This window comes from Alexandromys fortis, unplaced genomic scaffold (genome assembly GCF_014885135.2).
Source record: "Alexandromys fortis isolate MF-2015 unplaced genomic scaffold, M_Fortis_MF-2015_v1.1 scaffold_149, whole genome shotgun sequence".
Classification (NCBI taxonomy): Eukaryota; Metazoa; Chordata; class Mammalia; order Rodentia; family Cricetidae; genus Alexandromys; species Alexandromys fortis.
This window is the reverse complement of record NW_026068025.1, coordinates 1,869,551-1,892,629: the sequence shown is the minus strand read 5'-3', so window position 1 is coordinate 1,892,629 and position 23,079 is coordinate 1,869,551. Positions and strand designations below refer to the sequence as shown.

General features: G+C 46.0%; 1 protein-coding gene across 2 annotated transcripts in view; it reads left to right on the top strand.

Moving 5' to 3' along the window:
• Top3a (DNA topoisomerase III alpha) overlaps nt 1-22,658 on the top strand; it is a 35,361-nt gene extending 12,703 nt beyond the window's left edge. The window contains exons 5-19 of one of the 2 annotated variants that reach the window (XM_050163703.1): nt 1,697-1,802; nt 2,797-2,940; nt 3,060-3,230; nt 3,486-3,586; nt 5,792-5,866; nt 7,534-7,616; nt 9,486-9,693; nt 11,290-11,475; nt 11,603-11,732; nt 13,362-13,475; nt 13,577-13,742; nt 15,813-15,956; nt 18,274-18,396; nt 19,446-20,134; nt 22,075-22,658. In XM_050163703.1, coding sequence (XP_050019660.1) covers nt 1,697-1,802; nt 2,797-2,940; nt 3,060-3,230; nt 3,486-3,586; nt 5,792-5,866; nt 7,534-7,616; nt 9,486-9,693; nt 11,290-11,475; nt 11,603-11,732; nt 13,362-13,475; nt 13,577-13,742; nt 15,813-15,956; nt 18,274-18,396; nt 19,446-20,134; nt 22,075-22,253 — 2,619 coding nt within the window. In that variant the 3' untranslated portion in view covers nt 22,254-22,658. Of the gene's footprint in view, nt 1-1,693; nt 1,803-2,796; nt 2,941-3,059; nt 3,231-3,485; nt 3,587-5,791; nt 5,867-7,533; nt 7,617-9,485; nt 9,694-11,289; nt 11,476-11,602; nt 11,733-13,361; nt 13,476-13,576; nt 13,743-15,812; nt 15,957-18,273; nt 18,397-19,445; nt 20,135-22,074 lie in introns of both variants that reach the window. The other variant, XM_050163702.1, reaches the window with a different exon arrangement.
• Nucleotides 22,659-23,079: the final 421 nt, after the last annotated feature.

The following is a 23,079-nucleotide window of genomic DNA, read 5'->3' as shown; positions in this document are numbered from 1 at the left end:
GTAAACTCTAGAAGCTTTAAAGTAAGATGGAGTAATATGGACCCACATCTCTTACTTCCAATGGAGAGGCAGGAGGATTGTTGCAAGTTCAAAACCAGTGAGGACTACTTGGCAAGATCTTGTCTTGAAAAAAATTACAAACTATAATTGGCTGTTTAAAAGATAAATTATTATGAAGTAGATCTCTCACTTTGTGACCAGCCTGGTCTACATAGCAAGTACCATGTCAACCAGAACTGCATACTGAGACCCTGTCTCAAAAAGGTAAACTGTCAGTGGTGGCTCACACCTTTAATTCCAGCCAGCACTTGGGAGGCAGGGGCAGGCGGGTCTCTGTGAGTTCAAGGCCAGCCTGTTCTACAGAGCTAGTTCCAGGACAGCCAAGGAACACAGAGAAACCATGTCTTAAAGAAAAGTAAAGAAAATTGTTAGGCCAGCCTGACCTGGTGACCTGTGTTCACTGCTTGGGACCAGTATAGAGGTAGAAAGAGCAGTGAACTCAGTGCTGAAAAGTGTTTCCACACCAGGCAGCACACAACCACCTGAACTCCAGCTCTGGGGAATCCAATACCTCCAGCCCCTTCAGGTACCTGCTTTCAAATACACATAACCCTCACACCAACACACACTATACACATAATTAAGAATAATAAAAATTTTTAAATATTTTTTTAAGGTGAAAGGACAGAACTGACTCCTCAAAGTTGTTCTGTTGCATCCACATGCCCTCCCACACAATAATAAGAATAATAATACTGGTAAATGACCGGTTCAAGGCACTTAGTTCTACCTGGGAAAGTTTGTTAGAATGAATCTCCGGGAACAGGCCTGGGATTGAACACTTTGTAGAGTGCTTCCCTGGTATGTATGACTCAGTTCATCATCATCCTCCATAAATCAGCTGCAATCCCAGCACTGGGGACATGGAGACAGAAGGAGCCAGAGCTGAGGATCATCCTCAACTCTATAGCTATCTGAGACCCTGTCAGGGAGGGGATAGGGAGGAACTTACTCAGTGACTGATGTTTGATCAGAACTGATGGCAGAAGTGTTTTAGAGCTGAGTTTTGGGTTTCATCATATTGATGAAGCTGTGTGAAACCCTCAGTTTCTATAAACACACAGGTCTGGAGGACTGTAGCAGACACCGTACCATAGGCAATTTTCTCTGCTCTGTCCTTGCATACCTCCCCAAAAGTCTGAATACGCCACAGCCAGCGCTGATCCTCAGTCACCTTTCTCAGTGGACTCTGACGTTGTTTTGTTTTGTTTTTTGTTTGTTTGTTTGGTTGGTTGGTTGGGGTTTTGTTTTATTATTGAAACAGGGTTTCAGTCTGTGACCCAGGCTGACCTGAACTTACAGCAGTCTACCTCAGTTTCCCCAGTGCTGGGATTACAGACATGAGCTATGTTGTCTAGCAAAGTCAGATTTTTTTCTTTCTTTTAAATTTAACTTAGTTTTTTTATGTGTATAGGTATTTTGCCTGTGTGCATGTCAGTGTACCACATACATGTCTGGTCCCCCACAGGCCAGAAGAGGGTGTCAGATCCCTTGGAACAGATGGTTGTGAACTGTCTTGTAGCCCTCCAAAGAACAGCTACTGAGCCATCTCTGCAGCCTCCTAAATCAGATTCTGTAGCATAAAGGAGCCAAGTAATTTCCCTGCTCACTGCACTCTCCCTTGTAATTTCAGAAGACTCTGGAGCGAGAGGCACAGCATTGTCAGGCACTGGTGATCTGGACTGACTGTGACAGAGAAGGTGAAAACATTGGGTTTGAGATTATCCACGTATGCAAGGCTGGTGAGTCTCCTGCTGAGTATCTGCTTTGGGGGCGTTAAGTGGGCGTGGTCAAGTTCCTCCATACACAGCTCCTCCTGACTCATGCACAGAACCACGCACATAGACATGCACATCATTACAATTTTCTTTTCCCCCCGAGACAGGGATTCTCTGGGTCACATTCCTGAAACTCACTTTATAGGCCAGGCTGGCCTAGAACTTACAGAGATCTGCCTGCCTCTGCCTGAGTGCTGGGGATAAAAGCGTGCATCACCATTGATTGGCCTCCTAAAATAAAACTTTAAGAGATATTTTAACTGTTCAAGTTGTTCTTTTTCCTAAATTTAAGCCAAAAGATCCAAGTAAGATTTAAATCTCAAAAGGTTCACCTAAAGTATCTTAGTTCATAGCTGAAATGGATTCCACTGTTATTTCTGACAAGACCTAAAGATTATAATACCTTGCCCAGCCTGAATATAGGGGGAGCTGCTTGGTCTTATGGCAGCTTAAAGCCTAGGGAAGGCCTGTCTCTTTCTGAGTGATTTTGGAGGAGGGATAGATGGAGGGGGGTGGAGAGGTGAAGTGGGGAGAGTGGGAGGAGAGTGAGCAGGGAGAGGTGGTTGTAGTCGAGATGTAAAATAAATAAATTGTTATAAAGGATTATAAAATCCTTTCCCTCTTTGCTATTTTTTTCCATTTAAACTGAGAGGTGAAAGGCAAACCAGCTTCTTGTTTTGGTTTGCCTGGATGTCATGATAGTTTAAGAAGAGCGATGACAAAGCCGGGCAATGATGGCACACGCCTTTAATCCCAGCACTTAGAAGGCAGAGGCAGGTGAATCTCTGTAAGTTCAAGGCCAGCCTAGTCTACAAGAGCTAGTTCCAGCAAAGCTAGAGCTACACAGAGTAACCTTGTCTTGGAAATTTAAAAAAAAAAAAAAAAAAAAAAAGAGCACCCGCTTTTGTGCTGATGCACTTCGGATTGAATTTGGATCTGTGCTTCCTTCTCTTCTCAGTAAAGCCCAGTCTACAGGTGTTACGGGCCCGTTTCTCTGAGATCACGCCGCGTGCCGTCAGGGCAGCCTGTGAAAACCTGACTGAGCCTGACCAGAGAGTAAGCGATGCAGTGGATGTGAGGCAGGAGCTGGATCTGCGGATTGGTGAGGAGCCGGAGGGGCTGCCGCTGCCTAAGTGGGTCCTTGTGTTGGCTCATGGGGCCAACAATAACTCTATGGTTCATTGCTGTCTGGTTCTTCCTTCCTCCGGCCTCCTCTTGTAGGAGCTGCCTTCACAAGGTTCCAGACCCTGCGGCTCCAGCGGATTTTCCCTGAGGTTCTGGCAGAGCAGCTCATCAGCTATGGCAGTTGCCAGTTCCCAACGTTGGGGTTTGTGGTGGAGAGGTTCAAAGCCATTCAGGCTTTTGTGCCAGAAGTCTTCCACAGAATTAAAGGTAAAGCCCCAAGGTTCTTTGCTCTGGGATCTGCAGGCTCCGGGAAGACAGGGGGCTGCAGAGCTTAGTGAAGATATGGTTATTCAGCCTACTGCCCTTCACCCCGCCCCATCATCATCCAGACTCTACTGAAAAGGTCTTATGTGTCCAGGGCCCCTCCCTGTATCAAAAGCTTTAATTTTTCACTGTAATGTATCATTTTCTGTCATATGGTGGCTCCTCTGAGGCAGCTCTGTTTGTCTCTCTCCGATACAGTAACTCATGACCACAAAGATGGGACTGTAGAGTTCAACTGGAAAAGATATCGTCTCTTTAACCACACAGCTTGTCTTGTCCTTTATCAGTTGTGTATGGAGGTAAGGAGTTCTTTGAGATCTTAGAGCTCCAGAAGCATTGTATGTGCTCCCAGCAACTCTTTCCTGCTCTATTTCCCACTGAACTAGGCTTACTTGTTGGCTTAGAGTTTATACCCTCAGGGCCTGCAGGATGGTGCCTGTGCCAATCCTGAAAACCTGAATAAATCTTTGGGAATCAGATGGTGGAAGGAAAAAAACCAACTCCTGAAGGCTACTGTGTGTTCTACATGTGAGCCTGTGTGTGTGTGTGCTTGTGTTGTGTTTACATGTATACACATACATACAACACTTTTTTGGAAACCAGCATGATTAGAAAGCCAGCACTAAAAGTGTGTGAAGTGGCCAGTCATGATGGGACATGCTTGTAATGCTAGCCTTTAGGAGGCTGCGGCAGTTCAGGCCAGCATTGTCTTAGTAGTGAGACCCTGGGTTGTGCAAGTGTTAGAAATTGATGGTGTACCAGGCATTAAAGGATGGTGGTGCATTCCTTTAATCCCAGCACTCAGGAGGCAGAGGCAGACAGATCTCTGAGTTCGAGGTTAGCCTGGTCTACAGAGTGTGTTCTAGGACAGGCTTCAAAGCTACACAGAGAAACCCTGTCTTGAAATACAATACAAAACAAAACAAAAATAATAAAGAAACTGATGGTGCTTCATAGATGGATGCTGACATGAAATTACCTTAAAATGAACTTTATTAAAGTTATAGGCTATGACCATGGTCAGCCATAATGATGCTCTTAAAACAGGAGACCATTAGAAGAAATTTAGGAACATACCATGGCAGCATGACAGAGTCTTAAAGGAACGCCTTCAATTCTGGAGACAAAGGGGAATTTCTGATTTCTTACAGAATCAGAAATTTTGTTCTGTTTTTTTGTTTTGTTTTTTTCTGGTCTGTAACACACGTGGGGTTGTAATTCACAGGTGGTCCCTGGGGAGTCTGGGAATTCTTCCCCATAGACACCCAGCCTGAGGCCTGTGTGCTAACAGTCACAGCAGGAACTTGGAAGATCTTTGCCCTAAGTTTGTGAGGCAGCAGTAGGTCCTGATCTGACAGCAAGGAGAGCTGGGTATAAGGGTGTATGCCCTTGGATGGTAGAAGCAGGAGGATCAGCTCAGTCCCTGTTGAGTTTGAGTTTAACCTGGGCTACATGAAACCAAGTCTCAAAATTTTTTAAGTAGAATTTTTAGATCAAGACAAAAATTTTAGAAGTAGCTCGCTGAAATCCCCCTCTGAAATACATACTTTGAATTGAGATTAGGATAAGTCATCTAAGCCCATTTAGAGCTGGACCTCAGCATCTGGGAAGGAATTTAAACATTTGTTCTAACCTCCTTCCATTGGTCACACAAGGAAGTAAAGGTCACAAATGAAATAGGTAATTTTGGAAAACAATAATGCCAGGACAAAAATACAAGAGAAAGTAATAGAAGGTGGCCTGTGGGTGGCGTGGGGACTGTTTATTCCAGATGATAAGAGAGTAACATTTGAGCAACTGACTTCTATCCCTAGGATCCACATAGTGGAAGGAAGAAACCACCTCCTGCAAGTTATCCTCTGACCGTCACATATGCTCATGGCACACAGGTTATGGCACAGGTTACCTCAATACACACAGACATATCATAAACACCTGTTCTGTTAGGCTGTAATGGCTACTCAGTGACAAGTGACAGACTTTGAGCTTCTTGGAAAGAGCAGCTGGTCCCCACTCTCTTGTAAAGAGAAATTTGAATTGTGATATACAAACTCCTTCTTAGTGAACCATTTAAATTCATGTCCATTTACAGTGTCTTTGAAAGTTTTGCAGTTTTTATTGTATAACTTCTACTGTTTATATCTCGAGTATGAAGGTATATAATGCTAAGGTTGGAACTCCAGGCCTCATGAATGCTAGGAAAGTGCCCTGACTGCAGCCCCATTATCCTTAATTTAAAAAGTAAAAAAAAGAAAAAAGAAAAAAAAGTAACCGGGAGCATGTAAGTCAAGTCTCAGATCAAAGACTTCAGAATTTCACGAGATCTAGACCACTTAACAACTTGTGAAAATGTCTTTCCAAGTCTTGGCTTGAATAGGAAGGATAACATCCCACAGTTTCAATGCGTGATGTTACGTGGAAGGCTCCTTGAGAAAGGCTACATCATGGGGACTTGAAGTGGTTTACTCCAGGCTAATGTGGGCTTTGTGTGCTTGATTTTCTAGGATCCCATGGCAACCGTGGTAGAGGTTAGGTCTAAGCCAAAAAGCAAGTGGAGGCCTCAAGCTTTGGACACTGTGGTATGTATGTTCTAGATACTAAGGAACAGTTACTTCCTTTTGTTGGGGCTATCGTTCTGCATGGCTATGGTCCAGTGGAAGGAAAGAATGTCATTCAAATCTCAAGACCATACAGAAAAGCACGCAGAAGACCTGAGTTAGCTCAGCCTCTTAATACAATGATAAGATTTTAAAACCAAAAGAGAAATGCAAGCCATTCATGTTTATATATGAATATTTATATAGTCAAATAATTTTGATGTCTTAGTGGTCCTTTTTTAAGTTTTTATTTGTTTTTATTTTTTGAGATGGGATCTCTAACGGGGTCCTAACTGTCCTGAAACTCTGTAGACCAGGCTGGCCTCAAACTGAGAGCTCTGCCTTCCTCTGTCTCCTGAGTATGAGGCTCAAATCCTGTACCACATGCCCAGCCTTTGTCGGACTGTCAATAGAAAAGAGGAGCTTGCAGTATTAGAAAGCCTCAGGGGGTATTTTCAGTGTCTAGGGGGAATTTTTGAGACTCGAGTCATGGTCTCTTAAGTGTGGCTCTCATATTGCCTTCATTAGCTTAATTCTCTTGTCAGACTACTTAATAAAAGTATAAAAAGAATAAAAGATTTCTGCTAGGAGTGGTAGCACTTGTCTGTGATCCTAGCTATCAAGGAAGCTGATGATAGCTAAGTCTAGCCTGCACTACATACAAAGCTCTTGTCTTAAAAAAAGAAAAATCCGCCAGGCGGTGGTGGCGCACGCCTTTAATCCCAGCACTCGGGAGGCAGAGGCAGGCGGATCTCTGTGAGTTCGAGACCAGCCTGGTCTACAAGAGCTAGTTCCAGGACAGGCTCCAAAACCACAGAGAAACCCTGTCTCGAAAAATAAAAAAAATAAAAAAAAAAAAAAAAGAAAAGAAAAGAAAAATCCCAATTGGGGCTAGGCCTATGCCTTTAATCCTAGCACTTGAGAGGCAGAGGCAGGCAGATTTCTGTGAGTTCTAAGCCAGCCTGGTCTACAGAGTGAGTTTCAGGACAGCCTGGGCTAAACAGAGAAACCCTGTCTCCAAAAAAGAGGAAGGAAGGAAGAAAAAAAAATCCACACATACACACTATCTGGGCATGGTGCTGTAAACCTGCCAACTCCTTGGGCAAGTGTCAGCTGCACATTATAGCTTCCTTAGGAAGATGTGATGGATACCAGTGATCAGTGACTGTAGCATTATGAGGTAGAGGCAGGAGACTCACAAGTTCAAGGATAGCCTGGACTTTATGGTTTACTGTTTCAAGCCAAACAGAAAAATATTTTTATTTATGTTTTGTAGTTCTTTTAAACAAATTTTACTATGTAGCCCTGGTTGGTCTGGAACTCACATAGACTAGGCTAACCTAGATTTCACACAGATCTGCCCATGTCTGCAACCCACGAACCACCATGCTCTTATTTGGGTTTTCTTCTTTGGTGTTTAGTTGGTTGGTTTTGTTGTTGTTCTTGTTAAAAGTACATTTTAAACAAACAAAACCCCTAACTAGTTGTGATCTGTCTGGCCAGCTAAATCCAGAAATCTTCCCTTGGACAGTCTTCCCCTCTTGGCATGATGGCTGTAGCTGAAGTGACAGGGCCAGACCTGCCTGAAGATGAATTAGGTGCTTGTGTTGTGCTCTGACTCACAAACTTCATCCTGTCTCTGATGACAGGAGCTGGAGAAGCTGGCTTCTCGGAAATTGAGAATAAATGCTAAAGAAACCATGAGGATTGCAGAAAAACTCTACACACAAGGGTAGGTATAAGCTCACAGAGCAATCTGAAACCAGCCCCTCCCCTGCCTTCATGCTTGGGATTTATCCCAGGGCTTGCACACAGTAGGTAAGCATACTATCATTATGCCAAATCCCACTGTTGACCCCTCAGCAATTGTCCTGAGTCCTGGAAAGTGTCAGCCAGCAGGCAACACCTTTAGGATCCTATTAGAATCCTCCCACCTCTGAGATCAGTGAGTGCCCTAGCAGTTGAGTGCCCTTACTGCCCTACTGTCCACTTACCACTGCTTGAGAACATGAGGGGTAGGTTGTCCAAATTGAGTGCTGTAAGGATACAATACATTGTATATGTTAAAGTTTTTATGAAAATAAAACATTAGATTTCTTTCCTTTTTTAGCACTAAGGACTAAGTCTGGGTCATCCCTCATGCATGCTAGAATGCTAGACACTACCACTGAGCCATGTTAGCAGTTCTGGTGGCTTGTACTGCTCTTTTGTTGTTTGTTTGTTTTCATTTTATGCATAAGGATATTTTGTCTGTGCACCATGTGTGCTTGGTGCCAGAAGAGACCAGAAGTAGGAGTTGGATTCCCTGGAATTGGAATTACAGACAGATGTGAGCTTCCTTGTGGGTGCTGGGAATTGAACCCAGGTCTTCTGGAAGAAGTACCTGGAGACATCTTTCCAACACCTGAGCAACTATTCTTTATTTGCTATAAGAAAAGCAATAGGGGGCTGGAGAGGTGGCTTGGTGGTTAAGAACACTGACTGCTCTTACAGAAAACTCAGGTTCAATTCCCAGCACCCACTTGGTGGCTCAAACTATCTGTAACTCCAGTTCCAGAGGATCTGACTCCTTCATCTGACCTCCAAGGGCTCCAGACATGTATCTGTTACATATACATACTGGCAGACAAAACATAAAATAAATAAACCTTAAAAAAAAACTTTTAAAAAAGAAAAGCTATTCAGGAGCTGGGGAGATGCCTGAGTGGTTAAGAGCACTTGCTGCTCTTACAGAGGGCCTATGTTCGATTCCCATGGTAGCTTACAACTATCTCTTACTCCAAGTCCAGGGATCCAATGCTGGCCTCTGGAAGCCTAGGCACAGTGATGGTGCATACACATAGTGATGTGTATATATAAATAAAACACATAAGTAAACTAATAAAGTTAATTTTAAAAAAGTTATAGAAGGGGCTGGAGAGATGGCTCAGCGGTTAAGAGCACTGGCTGCTCTTCCAGAGTTCAATTCCCAGCAACCACATGGTGGCTCACAGCCATCTGAAATGAGATCTGATGCCCTCTTCTGGCCTGCAAGCACACATGGAAGGAATGTTGTATATATAACAAATAAATAAATTTAAAAAAAAAGTTATAGAAGGCCGGGCAGTGGTGGTGCACACCTTTAATCCCAGCACTCGGGAGGCAGAGGCAGGCGGATCTCTGTGAGTTTGAGGCCAGTCTGGTCTATAAGAGCTAGTTCTAGGACAGGCTCTAAAGCTACAGATAAACCCTGTCTCAAAAAACAAACAAACAAACAGTTTTAGAAGAAAATGCTGTCGGAACAGTCAAATCCATTGAGGCTCACAGCACACAGAGCGTCCTCTGTCAGACTGTTAAGAGGGGCCAGTGGTGTGTCCCTGGCGTCAAGGAACTGAGAGTCAAAGACCTTTATCCTACATTATCCTTCTGCTTTCTTGTCTGTAGGTTTCCAGAATGACCTAACAGGAAAACCTTCTGCTTTTCACCCAGTAAGGGGCCCTATCTCCAGCTACCAGCTTAGGTAGTTTACAGTCACATCGGCAGTGTCAGAAGACTACAACTTCCAGTGGTTACGAACCAATGGAAAGGCCTAACAGTGTTCTTTGGTGTACCTTTCTCTTAGGTATATCAGCTACCCACGAACAGAAACAAACATCTTCCCTAAAGACTTAAACCTGGCTGCGTTGGTGCAACAGCAGACCCAGGATCCACACTGGGGGGCATTTGCTCAGAACATTCTAGAGCGAGGTGGCCCCACTCCACGAAATGGGAACAAATCTGATCAAGCTCACCCCCCCATTCACCCCACCAAATATACCAGCGGCCTGCAGGTGAGTTTCTGAGTGTAAGTCCCGCTGGAGCACAGCACAGGTACAGGGTGAGGAATAAGACTGGACTTTGGCTCTGGGCTCTGGAACAGTGATACCAAAATGTCTCTCATTTCAAGAGGGGGTGAAGGAAGCCATGATTGACTCTGTTTTTGTTTTAAATTGTCTCAACCTTTGTATTAAGATAAGGTCTCTCCAAAACCACAGAGAAACCCTGTCTTGAAAAACAAAAAAACAAAACAAAAAAAAAAGATAAGGTCTCACTTTGTAGACCAGGCTGGCCTCAAACTCAGAGATCCATCTATCTCTACTACCCAAGTGCTGGGATTAAAAGTGTGTGCCACCATGCCTGGCCTTAGTTTTCATTACATTCTATATGTTGTCGGGAAGGGCACACATGCCACAGCACAGAATTCACTCAGAGGAAGTAACTGGAGATCTACACAAATAGCTATGTATGTATGTATGTACGTATTTATTTATTTATTTATTTATTCATTTATTTATTTATTTTGGTTTTTTCGAGACAGGGTTTCTCTGTGGTTTCGGAGCCTGTCCTGGAACTAGCTCTTGTAGACCAGGCTGGTCTCGAACTCACAGAGATCCGCCTGCCTCTGCCTCCCGAGTGCTGGGATTAAAGGCGTGCGCCACCACTGCCCGGCTATAGCTATGTATTTATATGTACATTATGTGTTTACTGTTTATAAACAATAACATTTTGGCTGGGGAGATGAAAGGGGTAAATGAATCCTTAAGAGGGGAATTGTGGCTGGGTGGTGATGGTACTCACCTTTGATCCCAGCTCTTGGGAGGCAAAGGCAGTGGATCTCTGCAGAGTATGACTTCCAGGATACCCAGGGCTACACAGAGAAACCCTGTCTCAAAAAAAAAAAAAAGGAGGGGGAAGGTGGGTTGGGATTGTTAGATATGTGTATGAGTGTCTCCTGGGCTTTTTTAGTATGGGGAGCCTTACTAAATCCTGCTTACCTGACTGATGAAATGTTACCCCCAACAAATCACTGCTTGAGTGCACGCATGCAGGTAGCCGTTGTGTCCAGTGCTGCCTGTACTTTCACCTCCTGTGCGGCTCATATCAAAGAATGTGTTGCATCAGGCAGTAGTGGCACATGCCTTTAATCCCAGCACCCAGTAGGCAGAGACAGGCGGAACTCTGTAAGTTTGAGACCAGCCTGGTCTACAGAGCTAATTCCAGGATACAGAATAGGCCCCAAAGCTACAGAAACCCTTGTCTCAGAGAAAAAAAAAAGAATGAGAGTTGCTTATCTTTGCCTGGTTGTGAATTTTTCCTTGTGGCTTACACCTTTGAGGCAGAGGCAAGCAGATTTCTGTGAGTTCTAGGCCAAGAAAAGCTCCATAAGGAGACACTATCGCCAAAAAAAAAAAAAATAAAAACAAAATAAAAAGTACAAGAGTTTAGCTTCCCAAGGACTCACAGTATTGCAGGCTTGAGGAGCCTTGTGTTCTATTTTGTGCAGACTTCTAGATTGCAATGGCATAAACTAAGCTGAAACTCAGTAGCACTGTGCTCCTTGAGACATGCTGTTCTGAAAGGAGTCTCACATTCTTTCTTTTCTTCAGGGAGATGAACGGCGACTATATGAATTCATCGTTCGCCATTTCCTGGCTTGCTGCTCCCAGGATGCTCAGGGGCAAGAGACTACTGTAGAGATTGACATTGCCCAGGAACGCTTTGTAGCCCACGGCCTCGTAATTCTGGCCCGTAACTACCTGGATGTGTATCCATATGATCACTGGAGTGACAAGGTGATAAGGAGGTGGGCCCACCCAGGGAGAGGGCAGCAGGTGTGCTCCAGCTGTGCTGCCTGAAGGAGCAGGGCTAACCTGGGATGATGACAAAATGGTCTGAACTCCACACCTGCTCCTCCTGTAGCTCCTCCCTGTCTATGAGCAAGGCTTCCGCTTTCAGCCCAGCACTGTGGAAATGGTGGATGGGGAGACCAGCCCACCCCAGCTGCTTACCGAGGCTGACCTCATTGCCCTCATGGAGAAGCATGGTATCGGTCAGTATCTTGTGTGGGGAGCTCAAGGCTCTTGCCTATTTGTAGGCCAGGCATGACCTCCTCTCAGGGACGGCATTATATTCCTATCCCTATTCTATAGGTTAAGTGAAGGGCTGGAGTGTAGTTAAGTGGCAAACCATCTTCCTACCATATATGAAGCCCTGATTCCACTCCAAACCCCAACTCAAAAAGAAAACCAGTGAAGTTAAACCGGCAAAGGTTAAGAACTTAGCTAACCTCAGCAATCTGTATATTGTTAGTCTGCTACAAATAAGTCCAGGGTTAATGTGCTTTTTAAATTTGTTTTTATAGTGCTAGGCATAGAACGCAAAGTCTTGTGCACACTAGGCAAGTACTCTAACATTGAGCCCAGGGGACTCCAGTCTTTCCATGTGTGTGATGATACAGGTGTTTATTATGACTCGAGTCAGTTGAGGGTACCTCATGTCCTTTGGATTGGTTGTTCATTTTGATTAAAAACAAATAACTCAGCTGGGTGGTGGTGGCACATGCTTTTAACCCCAGTATTTGGGAGGCAGAGGTCGGTGGATCTCTGAGTTAAAGGCCAACCTGGTCTACAGAGTGAGTTCCAGGTTAACTAGGGCTACATAGAGAAACCCTGTCTTGCAAAACAAAACAAACAAACAAATAACTTGAGCTAAGACAAGAACTGAGACAGCAAGATTGCCCGTTCCAGGGCTAGACAATTTCGAAAGTCCGTGTTTCAAAGTTAAAAAGGAGTAGCATGGGCCTATACTCCCAGCACTTGGGAGGGCGAAGGAAGATCAGGAGTTCAAGGCTATCCTTGTAGAAAAGTACAATACGGTGGCTGGAAGGAGGGCTCAGCAGTGAAGAGAGCATCCTGTTCTTGCAAAGGATTTAAGTTCCTAATTCTCAAGTCAGGTGGTTCATGACTGCCCATACCTCCAGCTCCAGGGGATCTGATGTCCCTTCATAGGCACTTGCACCCACATTATGCATACTCAGTCAGAGACTTAAAGTTAAAATAAGCCAAGTGTGGTTTTACATTTCACTGAGATTTTAGTTTGTATCTCCTGTCAGCACGGCTCCATTTAAAAGGTCCCTCAGAGCACAGTTTAAATAGCTTGGCTAGAGGGGGACAATGGGTGATTTTAGAGAAGGGCAGGTGTCACACATGAAAATGAGGCTACTCAGCCACAGTCTGACACCGCAGAGGAGGAGAATTTAAGTGAGAAGTTGTGAGACTGGGATTGACAATTCTGATGGGCCTCAAGTGTTAGGAGGGAGGAGAGTCCAGGTAGTCTCTGAGATTGCTAGCATAAGTCAGGCGTGAATACAGATCTTATCTGTAAAAGCTGCCCAGGCAAAAGAGATAAATGAGGTACCCACAGGCTCTGCTGGTGCTGCTATCTATGGCACCTCAGAATAATGGAGATATGAAATGGACATGGTGGCAAACATCTGCAGTTCCAGCAGTTGGGATGCAGAGGAGGATTCATAGTTGAAGGCCAGCCTTGACTGCACAACAAGTTTCAGGCCGGCTGGGACTATACTAGACCCTGTCAGTGAGGACGATGATGATGATGATGATGATGATGATGATGATGATGATGATGATGATGATGATAAGAAGGAAATGGTTTCTAGGTACTGATGCAACTCATGCAGAACACATTGAAACCATCAAAGCCCGGATGTATGTGGGACTCACCTCAGACAAGCGGTTCCTCCCTGGGCACCTGGGCATGGGACTTGTGGAAGGTAAAGCAGGAGGGAGGTTGCAGTGGACAAGGGAGAGGGCAAGGTGTCCAAGTCCCTGGTGGTGTCATTTAGAACCTCACAGCTTTGCTCTTTCTCTGCAGGTTACGATTCCATGGGCTATGAGATGTCCAAGCCTGACCTCCGTGCCGAGCTGGAAGCTGATCTTAAGCTGATCTGCGAGGGCAAGAAGGATAAGTTTCAGGTTCTAAGGCAGCAAGTGCAGAAATACAAGCAGGTTTTCATTGAAGCAGTGGCTAAGGCAAAGAAGTGAGTGTCAGACCCTGCTCCCCTGTCCAAGTGGTCCTGTAGCTCCCAGCCATGCCATAGCACTTCCCAGAGAGGACTGGGAGTCCTGAGGAGATTCAACAGAGTGGGGTGATACAGGCCCTCCTGGCTCATATCTACCAGTTGCCCTGTGGGAGGGGCTAGCTACAACACAGGTGCGGTCCTTGGATTTTCCCCTCTGAGCTCAGTTCACGTCTTTTTAGGGAAACTGTCTCCAATAGTGCTGAGTTTCAGCAGTGCCATTCTCTGCTTTTTATTCTAGCTTGAGTTAGGCAGCTGTCCTTTAAACCAGTTAACCAGGTTCTAGTGTGGAATCCACCCTTTCTCTGGAGCATTCGGAGGTGGCCAGCTAGTGAACAGAGTATGTGTTTTGTTAGAAAGGATGTTTTCGAGTCAAGCATGGTGACTTCTGTGTGTCATCTTATCACTTGAGTGGTTGAGGCAGGAAGATTGTTCTGAGTTCGAGGAGATCCAGGAATACAAAATAATACGCGGTCTCAAAAAAATAAAAAGGAAAAATAATATTTTTTCTAGCCCTGATGCTATGATTCACCAGCATGAAACATTTTTAGTTTAATCTTCTGGCACATTTGGACTCTAGAGTGATAATGTATTTGTTTGCCATTCACTTGCCAGTCACCTGGCTGATGGAAAACACCTGTTGAGTCACAAGCGAGGATTAAGTTCCCAGGGCAGTTTCCATAAGGCTAGGAGGCTAGTTCTTCCAGCAGCTCCAGGGTGAGACTGAAGGTTGGTCACCAGTGGCCATGGTTCACCAGCGGTGTTTGAGTGTTGGCGACATCATAACGAGTGTGTCCTGTGCTTTCAGATAGCTCAGTACATGCAGTACGTGAAAATAATGCACCCAGGCGAAGCACAGCAATGGTCTTGCTTGTGTACTTCATCCTTTGCATCTCAGCTGTCCGGCTGTCCCGAGTTATGTTAGCCACCCAGTGACTCAGACCATGGGAAGCCCCCTTTACGGTCACACCCTGAAATTTGTAGCTAGTGTCTGAAAGAGGAGCAGTGTTGGTCACTGAGCTCTCATCCTTTGGGGTCTGACTCACCCCAGGTATTGCAGGACTGATTTGGATTAGGATATCCAGCCAGTATCCACTGGACAACTGCTTGGTGTGTAGGGACGATATTCTATATGGCTGTTATATGAATGGCAGTTTGGGGCTTTTTCTTTTTTGGTTTTTCAAGATAGGTTTTTTTCTGTGTAACAGTTTTAGCTGTCCTGGAACTAGCTTTTGTAGACCAGGCTGGTCTTGAACTCACAGAGATCTACCTGCCTCTCCCTCCAAAGTGCTGGGATTAAAAGTGTGCACCACCACCACCTAGCTTTTTCTTTCTTTTTTTCTTAAATCTCTGTATGTTTATGCATGTAAGTGCGAGTGTGCATGCGTGCACATGTGAGTGTATGTGTGTGTGTGCTATGCGACTGTATACATGCCAAGGCAAGTGTAAGCAGATCAGAGGACAGTTCTGAGAAGACAGTTCTCTTCTTATACTGTGTTGTTGCAGGGATCACACTCGGGTTGTCAGTGTCAGGCTTGCATGTTTACTCACTGATCCTTTGTGCAAGCCCCAGTTGTGTTTTTGTTGTTGTTGTTGTTTGTTTGTGTGATTGTTTTGAGACAGGGTTTCTCTGTGTAGTCCTGCCTGTCCTGAAACTCACTCTGTAGACCAGGCTGGTCTCGAACTCACTGAGGTCTGCCTGTCTCTACCTCCCTAGTGCTGGGGTTAAAGGTATGCACCACCATTGCCCAGCTCCCAGTTTTTAATCCTTGAGACTACCCTTTGGCAGGAATATAGATGGACATTGCTAAATTTGTACGATTTGTATCTGCCTAGAGCTGGCATCATGCTAGGAACCTGGATCCAGGGGCAGTAGGATGGACAGCTCCATCTCCTCTCTGCTCTCTGTTTTCTACATTGGCCTATGGCTCCCTGACCAACTGTTTCTAGTCTCCTGTGTATTATGGATGCCTAAGAGTGCAATAAAGGCCTTTTTTGGGAAACTGGCTTGTGTATCTGCTTTTTCTCCAGATTGGATGAAGCTTTGTCTCAATACTTAGGAGAAGGGACAGAGGTGGCTCAGCAAGAAGAGCTCTACCCAGCCATGCCAGAGCCTGTTCGAAAGTGTCCTCAGTGCAACAAGGATATGGTCCTGAAGACCAAGAAGAGTGGTGGGTTAGTACCTGGCTCCCTCTTACCTCTCTTCACCCAGTGTTCGCTGGGCTAACCACCAGCTCTCAAAGGCCCTGTCAGTCCGTCATTCTTTAGAGGCAGGCCTGTTGTTGGCAGACACTGGGCCAGATGATAGAACTGTGAGGGTAAAGGAACCATCGTGGTGCCGAGTGCTTTAGGAATTTATATTCCATTAAAAGGAGGCAGGTGGAGTGATGACTCAGCAGTTACAACCACTGGATGCTCTTGCAAAGGACCCAGGTTTGGTTCCTGGCACCTGCAGGCATCTCACAACATCCATAGCTCTAGTTCCAAGGAATCTGATGCCCTCTTCCAACCTCTGTGGGCAACAGGCACATGAAATAAGATAACCCACTCCTGCTGCCAACACCTCTCACACCCCTACACCCCCTGCACAAGGTGTGTGTCTACTTCACAATGCTGCGTTAAGGGTGGGTTTTTTGGGGTTTTTTGGATTTTTTTGTTTTTTAGCTGTTGTTTTTATTTTATGTATGTGCACCACAAGGATGCAGATGCCTGCAGGATCCAGAAGAGAGTTTGAATCTCCAGAACTGGAGTTTCAGGTGGTTGTGAGCTGTCCAGTTTGAGTGCTAGGAGCCAAACCTGGGCCCTCTGCAAGAATGGGTAGTATTCTTAACCATGGCTCAATCTTTCTAGCCCCAGAGATTTTTGTTGTTGTTGTTTTGTCTATTTTCATTTTTGTTATTTGAAGTGTAGGAGTAGCACCCAGGGTCTCATATTTGGCAGCTTCCTACTTGCTACCCCAACCCAAAATGGGTTTCTGTTTTGTTTGTTTTGTCTTTCAGCCAGGGTCTTGTTATGTAGCCTAAGCTAAACTTGATCTCTAAATTCTCCCCCGCACCAAGTGCCTGGAATATGTGCATATATTACCACACTGGGCTAAGAGTGGCAAAGTTTTTTGGTTGTTTTGTTTTTGTTTATTGATACAGGGTTTCTCTGTGTAGCCCTGGCTGTCCTGGACCTCACTTTGTAGACCAGGCCGGCCTTGAACTCACAGAGATCCACCTAAGAGGGGCATTTTTTTTTTAATTTTTAAAAATTATTTATTTTTATTTTATGTGCATTGGTGTTTTACCTGTATGTTTGTCCGTGAGAGTGTCAGATCTTGGAGTTACAGACAGTCGTTAGCTGTCATGTGGGTTCTTGGAATTGAACCCAGGTCCTCTGGATGAGCAATCAGTGCTCTTAACCACTGAGCCATCTCTTCAGCCCCAAGAGTGGCAATTTTTAAAGAGGTAAGACAAAACACAGTACTATGGAAGTATGCACAGGGCACTTTGTACATGGCTTTACCTTAGTCAGTAGTGTTTTGTTTTGTTTTTGAAACAGGGTCTCATTCACTAGGTAAGCATGGGTAAACCTGAAACTCAGTATGTAGCCTAGGCCTGCCTCACATTTGCTAAATCTTCATCAGCTTCCCAGGTGCTAGGGTTATTTACTAGAGAAAATACCAACCTAGTCACTGGTGGTGTAGGTCTAAGTAGATTCAGCAATAGCTGCATATCTCCCCACCTCCCGAGGGTTTCTTTATGTAGCCTTGGCTGTCCTGGAACTTGCTCTGTTGACCAGTGTCTTGGAGTTTTCTTTTGCTGTGAAAAGACACCATGACCATGGCAACTCTTATAAATGGAACATGTACTTGAGGGGGCTCACGTACAGTTCCAGAGCTCCAGTCCATTATTATGTCAGGGAGCATGGCTGCATGCAGCCAGACATGGTGCTAGAGGAATAGCTGAGAGACCTACATCTTGCAGGCAACAGGAAGTTGACTGACAGTCACACTGAGGGACGCTTGAACAGAAGAGACCTCAAAGCCCACCCCCACAGTGACACACTTCCTCCAACAAGGTCACACCTCCTAATAGGACCATTCCCTTTGGGGGCCATTTTCTTTCATACCACCACAACCAGGCTGGCCTCTAATTCACAGAGATCAACTTGCCTCTGCCTCCCAAGGGCTAGGATTAAAGGTGTGTGCCACCACTGCCTGGCTATAGCTGCATTCTTTTAGGGACATGAGAAGCATACAAGAGGGGTTTTCTTAGGGTAGGATATGATGGAACACACCTTTAATCCCAGCACTCAGGAGGCAGAGATGTGTATATCTCTATGATCAGTCTAACTTGATCTACATTGCAAGTTGTAGGCCAGCCAGGGCTACACAGTGAGATCCTGTCTCAGAAAACTATGAAAATGAAAGACGGATCTTCCTGGCAGATGGGTGTAAGCAGTGTGCCTTCCAAATTCCTGGATCTGACCTGTCCGCTCTGCTCTCCAGGTTCTACCTTAGCTGCACAGGGTTCCCAGAATGTCGGTCAGCTGTGTGGTTTCCTGACTCGGTGCTGGAGGCCAGTAGGGACAGCAGTGTGTGTCCCATTTGTCAGCCATCCCCTGTGTACAGGTGAGCTGGGTGTCTTTGGGGCAGGCGCTGCAGAACTCTTTCCTGTCCTCTCACTGGAACCCAGGCAGGAGTGTCTAGGGCAGTGGTTTTCCACCTGTGGGTCACGACCCCCTTGACACACCGCTGTCTCCAAAAATACTTACATCACAATTCATAACAGTAGCCAAATTAAATATATGAAGTAGCAATGAAAATAATTTTAGGGTTGGGGGTCACCACAACTTGAGGAACTGTGTTAAAGGGCCTCAGCATTAGGAAGGTTGAGAACCACTGCCCTAGGGAATACTGTTCTCAGCTTGCAGTCTGAGCAGCAGCCCCAGCAGCTGACTGGTCTAGTTCAGCTGTGCTCTGGGAAAGTCACAAGACCCACCTGCCTTTGCCTGCCGAGTGCTGGGATTAAAGACATGTGCCACCATGCCCAGCTTCACACATGCATTCCTTTTGTTTTATTTTGGGGGTTTTTGAGACAGGGTTTCTCTGTAGCTTTAGAGCCTGTCCTGGAATTAACTCTTGTAGACCAGGCTGGCCTCAAACTCACAGAGATCCGCCTGCCTCTGCCTCCCAGTGCTGGGATTAAAGGCGTGCGCCACCATCGCCCAGTCGCACATGCATTTCTTACTAACATTTGAAAATGATGTGTAGGATAAAATACTTACTTTCCAAGGTAGATACACAGCACTACTGAAGGGAATAATACTGCTTTTCATTTAGGCAAGACTGGATTTGTGTCCATCTCTGTCCCTGTACTCCACTGAACCATCATGGTTCATTATTTCCAGAAAAGTCTGTATTGTGCACACATGAAAACATGAAAGTAGACTAGATGCATTCTTCCTGTCTTGACGTCCTTACCTTGAAAGAGCCCAGATCCCTGAGGGGTCAGTGGTGTAGAGAAGTCGAACTTTGTGGAGGTGCCTATATTTGGGTGGTGTGTTACATCTGAGAGTTCGTTTGTATTCTGAATGGGCTTCCTGGGGTATGCAGAGAGGCTGTGATTGACCATGCACCAGGGCAAAAATTCATATCTTTTCTCATCTTGGCCTCACTAGGTTAAAACTGAAGTTTAAGCGTGGTAGCCTTCCCCCAACCATGCCCCTGGAGTTTGTTGGCTGCATAGGTGGATGTGATGAGACATTGAAGGAAATCTTCAACCTGCGATTTTCACGGGCCCCAACAAGAGCTACCCAGCCCTCTGGCCACCTGCAGGCCAGCCAGGTTACCAACAGGATGGACAGCAGTCAGCATACTCTCTCTCAACCTCTGGTCAACAGACATACTGGACCTTCAAAGGCAATGGCTCAAACCTTCCTACCACCCACTGCTGCTGGTGAAAGCAACTCTGTGACCTGCAATTGTGGCCAAGAGGCTGTGCTGCTCACTGTCCGCAAGCAGGGCCCCAACCAGGGCCGGCAGTTCTATAAGTGCAGTGGTGGTGGTTGCAACTTCTTCCTGTGGGCTGACAACAGCCATCCCACTGGAGGAGGACCCCCCACCTCTGCATCAAGACTCCCCGGCAACTCTGTGGGATGGCCGTCAGCCTCAGACAGCAACATGGATGGGTTTGGCAGCCTTGGCAGTGACAGTGATGGAAGTACATCCTGCCTGTGCGGGCAGCCTGTTGTCACACGGACTGTGCAGAAGGATGGACCCAACAAAGGACGTCAGTTCCACACCTGTGCCAAGCCACGAGAGCAGCAGTGTGGCTTCTTTCAGTGGGTAGATGAGAACTTGGCCCCAGGTGAGGGAGCAGGGCAGCAGGTCCCTATGTAGGTTCTCACAGTAGCTACCACTGCAGAGACCAGAGGAGGGAAGGCAAATGAGTCTAGTGCAGAATCAGCAGGGCCATTACTTTGACTCAGTGTTCTCATTGTTCAGCGAGGTAGGAACCATAGGATCTCGTGTTCACATTAAAGAGTAGCTACTGTGCCCAGCACTGTGATAAATACCCCTTCTAAGGCAGGCATCTTTCATCTGCATTAGATCACAGCTTTCCAAATGAGGTGAGGTGCAAGTCAGTGAAGTCTGTATTTGGTGTCACAGTGACAAGGCCCAAGGTAAGATAAGCGTCTTCCTCCCCTGCAGACTGTCATCCTTGCTAGGTCATTGATGTCAGCCACACCCTGGTGGCACCCTGACTGTGGTAGTTTGTAGAAACCTGTCCAGAGCTACACAGCCTAACTAGTGTCTTGGGAATGATTGCTAAAGGACCAGCATCCAGACATTGTTGGATCAGATGTGTCCTTGCCACTGCAATGCATAGCAGTAAACCAAGGCTAAGCAGCAACTTTGCAGTTAAGCAGATCTTTCCGATCCCAGGTGTTTACCTCCACATAGCTGCCTGTCAGCCTTAGTCCCCTCAGCAATAGATAGTATCACTAATTTCCATAGGACTCCTGTTAGTCTCAGACTATGATCTTCCATTTTTTTCATTTATTTGTGGCTGGGGTACACATTTTGAGACAGGTTATATATGTAGCCCATGCTGGCCTCAATCTTGCAAACCTTTCCTAGCCTCCTCAGTACCAGAATAGCAGGCATGTGCCACCATGCCTGACTTCCGATGATTTATGTATGCTGGCCACCAGATGCAAGAAGTGCTCAGAAGGGCTGGTAAAGAGCACCGGACTTCAGGCCCCCACTCAGTGCATCCTCTGCTGTGCCCATATTTAAATAACTACAGAGCCCTTAGCCTTGTACACACTTGAGTCTTTCTGGAGCCACCAGAAGTGACATATGACCTCCAAGCCAGACAACCAGATGTCTCCAGTGACAGAGCAGCCAGCACTGAGGCTTATTTATAGGCTAGAAGTTTCCTTGCAGGCAAGGTGCTCAGGGAGTGGGGAGCTGGCTGGTGACCACAGGCTCCCCATCTGCTCCTGACATAGTAAGGGTGTATAGAAAATTACACCACTGCCTCCTCTCGGGACAGTATCTCTGAGAGCTTCTGTTTCTTTAGAATAAGAAAGCTGGGCTAGAAAGTTGGTTCAGTGGTTAGAAACACTTGCTGTTCTTCCAGAAGACCTGAGTTCAGTTCTAGCACCCATATCCGGTGGCTCGCAGCCAACCACCTGGAACTTCAGCTCCAGGGAATCCAGTGTACCCTTCTGCAGGTACCTGTACTCATATAAGTTTATATATACACACACACATAGGCTGTGTATATATATATAAAAACCTGGGAGGATCTTTTTTTTTTTTTTTGTTTTGTTCTTTTTCTTTGAGACAGGGTTTCTTGATGTAACAGCCTTGGCTGTCCTGGAACTCACTTTGTAGACCAGGCTGGTCTTGAACTCATAGCACAGAGATCCTCCTACCTCTGCCTCCTGAATGCTGGGATTAAAGATGGGTAAAGTAAAATAATTAAAAAAGAAAAAGAAAGGAGGTAACAGGGTAGGATATACCATATTCTTGACATGGAGCTGACCTTCACAGAGCAAAGGGAGTCTAACACATGGGTTCAGCTGACTTGTTAGAGGGACGCCACCTCTGCCCTGAACTGTCCCTTGGTTTGGGTTTTGTTTCAGAGACGGGCTTATGTAGGCCAAGCCACCCTTGAGCTGCCTCTGCCTCTCAGGTACTAGGATTACAGGTCTACACCACCACAACTTGGAGTGAGTCTGTTCTTGCTACCTGAGGGTATCATTTGTGAATTCAGCTTTTTCCTGTCTCCTCCCACAGTGAACTTTACAGCCCCACCATGGCCAGGAGGCAGAGGAAAATCCCAGAGACCAGAGGCTGCAAGCAAAAGACTAAGAGCTGGTTCCTCAGATGCAGTATCTACAGCAAAAAAGCCCCGGAAATGTAGCCTTTGCCACCAGCCTGGACACACCCGCCCTTTTTGTCCTCAGAACAGATGAGGGCAGGCAAGGTAGAGGACGTTGCCTAGACCAGGAAATGAGCTAACTGGGACCAGGTGGCCATTCGGTGTCTGAAAACCTAGGGATGTGCTGGGTTTGGGGGCTGACCTTCCTTTGTTGAGGAGTCCATCCAGCTCTGCTCAGGAGTGACTCCAGCTGCTGCACTGCTGAAACGTGAGAAGATGGTCAGTCATTGTGTAAGCAGAAACTGACCTTGTTGACATCCGGGCCCTGACTGTGGCTGTTGTCTGCCAAGTGAGAAGTGGGTAGTGCTTCCAGCCAACACAGGCTCTGCGCAGCTGTCTGAGAAGGAGCTCTCCTAATGTATCTGCAGAAGCTACCGTTCCTGCTCCATCTAGGACACTCATTGCTCATGTGCCTTAATAAAATACTTCATCCACTTTTTCTGATGGTGTGTGGTCTAGGTATGCCAGCAAGAGCCAGTGAAGGCCACGGGAGCTTCTTCCTGGGACTCCACCCAGCTCAGCACCCTCTTGTCCCAGTTCTTCCCTGCTGTGGCTTGTCCCTTGAAGATGGCAGATTGAGACACTTTCTTCCTTCATACTTTCCAGAGGAGGCCGTGTACTTTTTCCCCCTCTGCCTCCTGAGTGCTGGCATTAAAGGTGTGTACCACCACTGCCTAGCTCCTGAAAGGACTTTTGTTTTTTGTTGTTATTTTTTGTTTTTCGAGACAGAGTTTCTCTTTGGTTTTGGTTCCTGTCCTGGAACTAGCTCTTGTAGACCAGGCTAGTCTCGAACTCACAGAGATCCACCTGCCTCTGCCTCCCGAGTGCTGGGATTAAAAGCGTGAGCCACCACCGCCCGG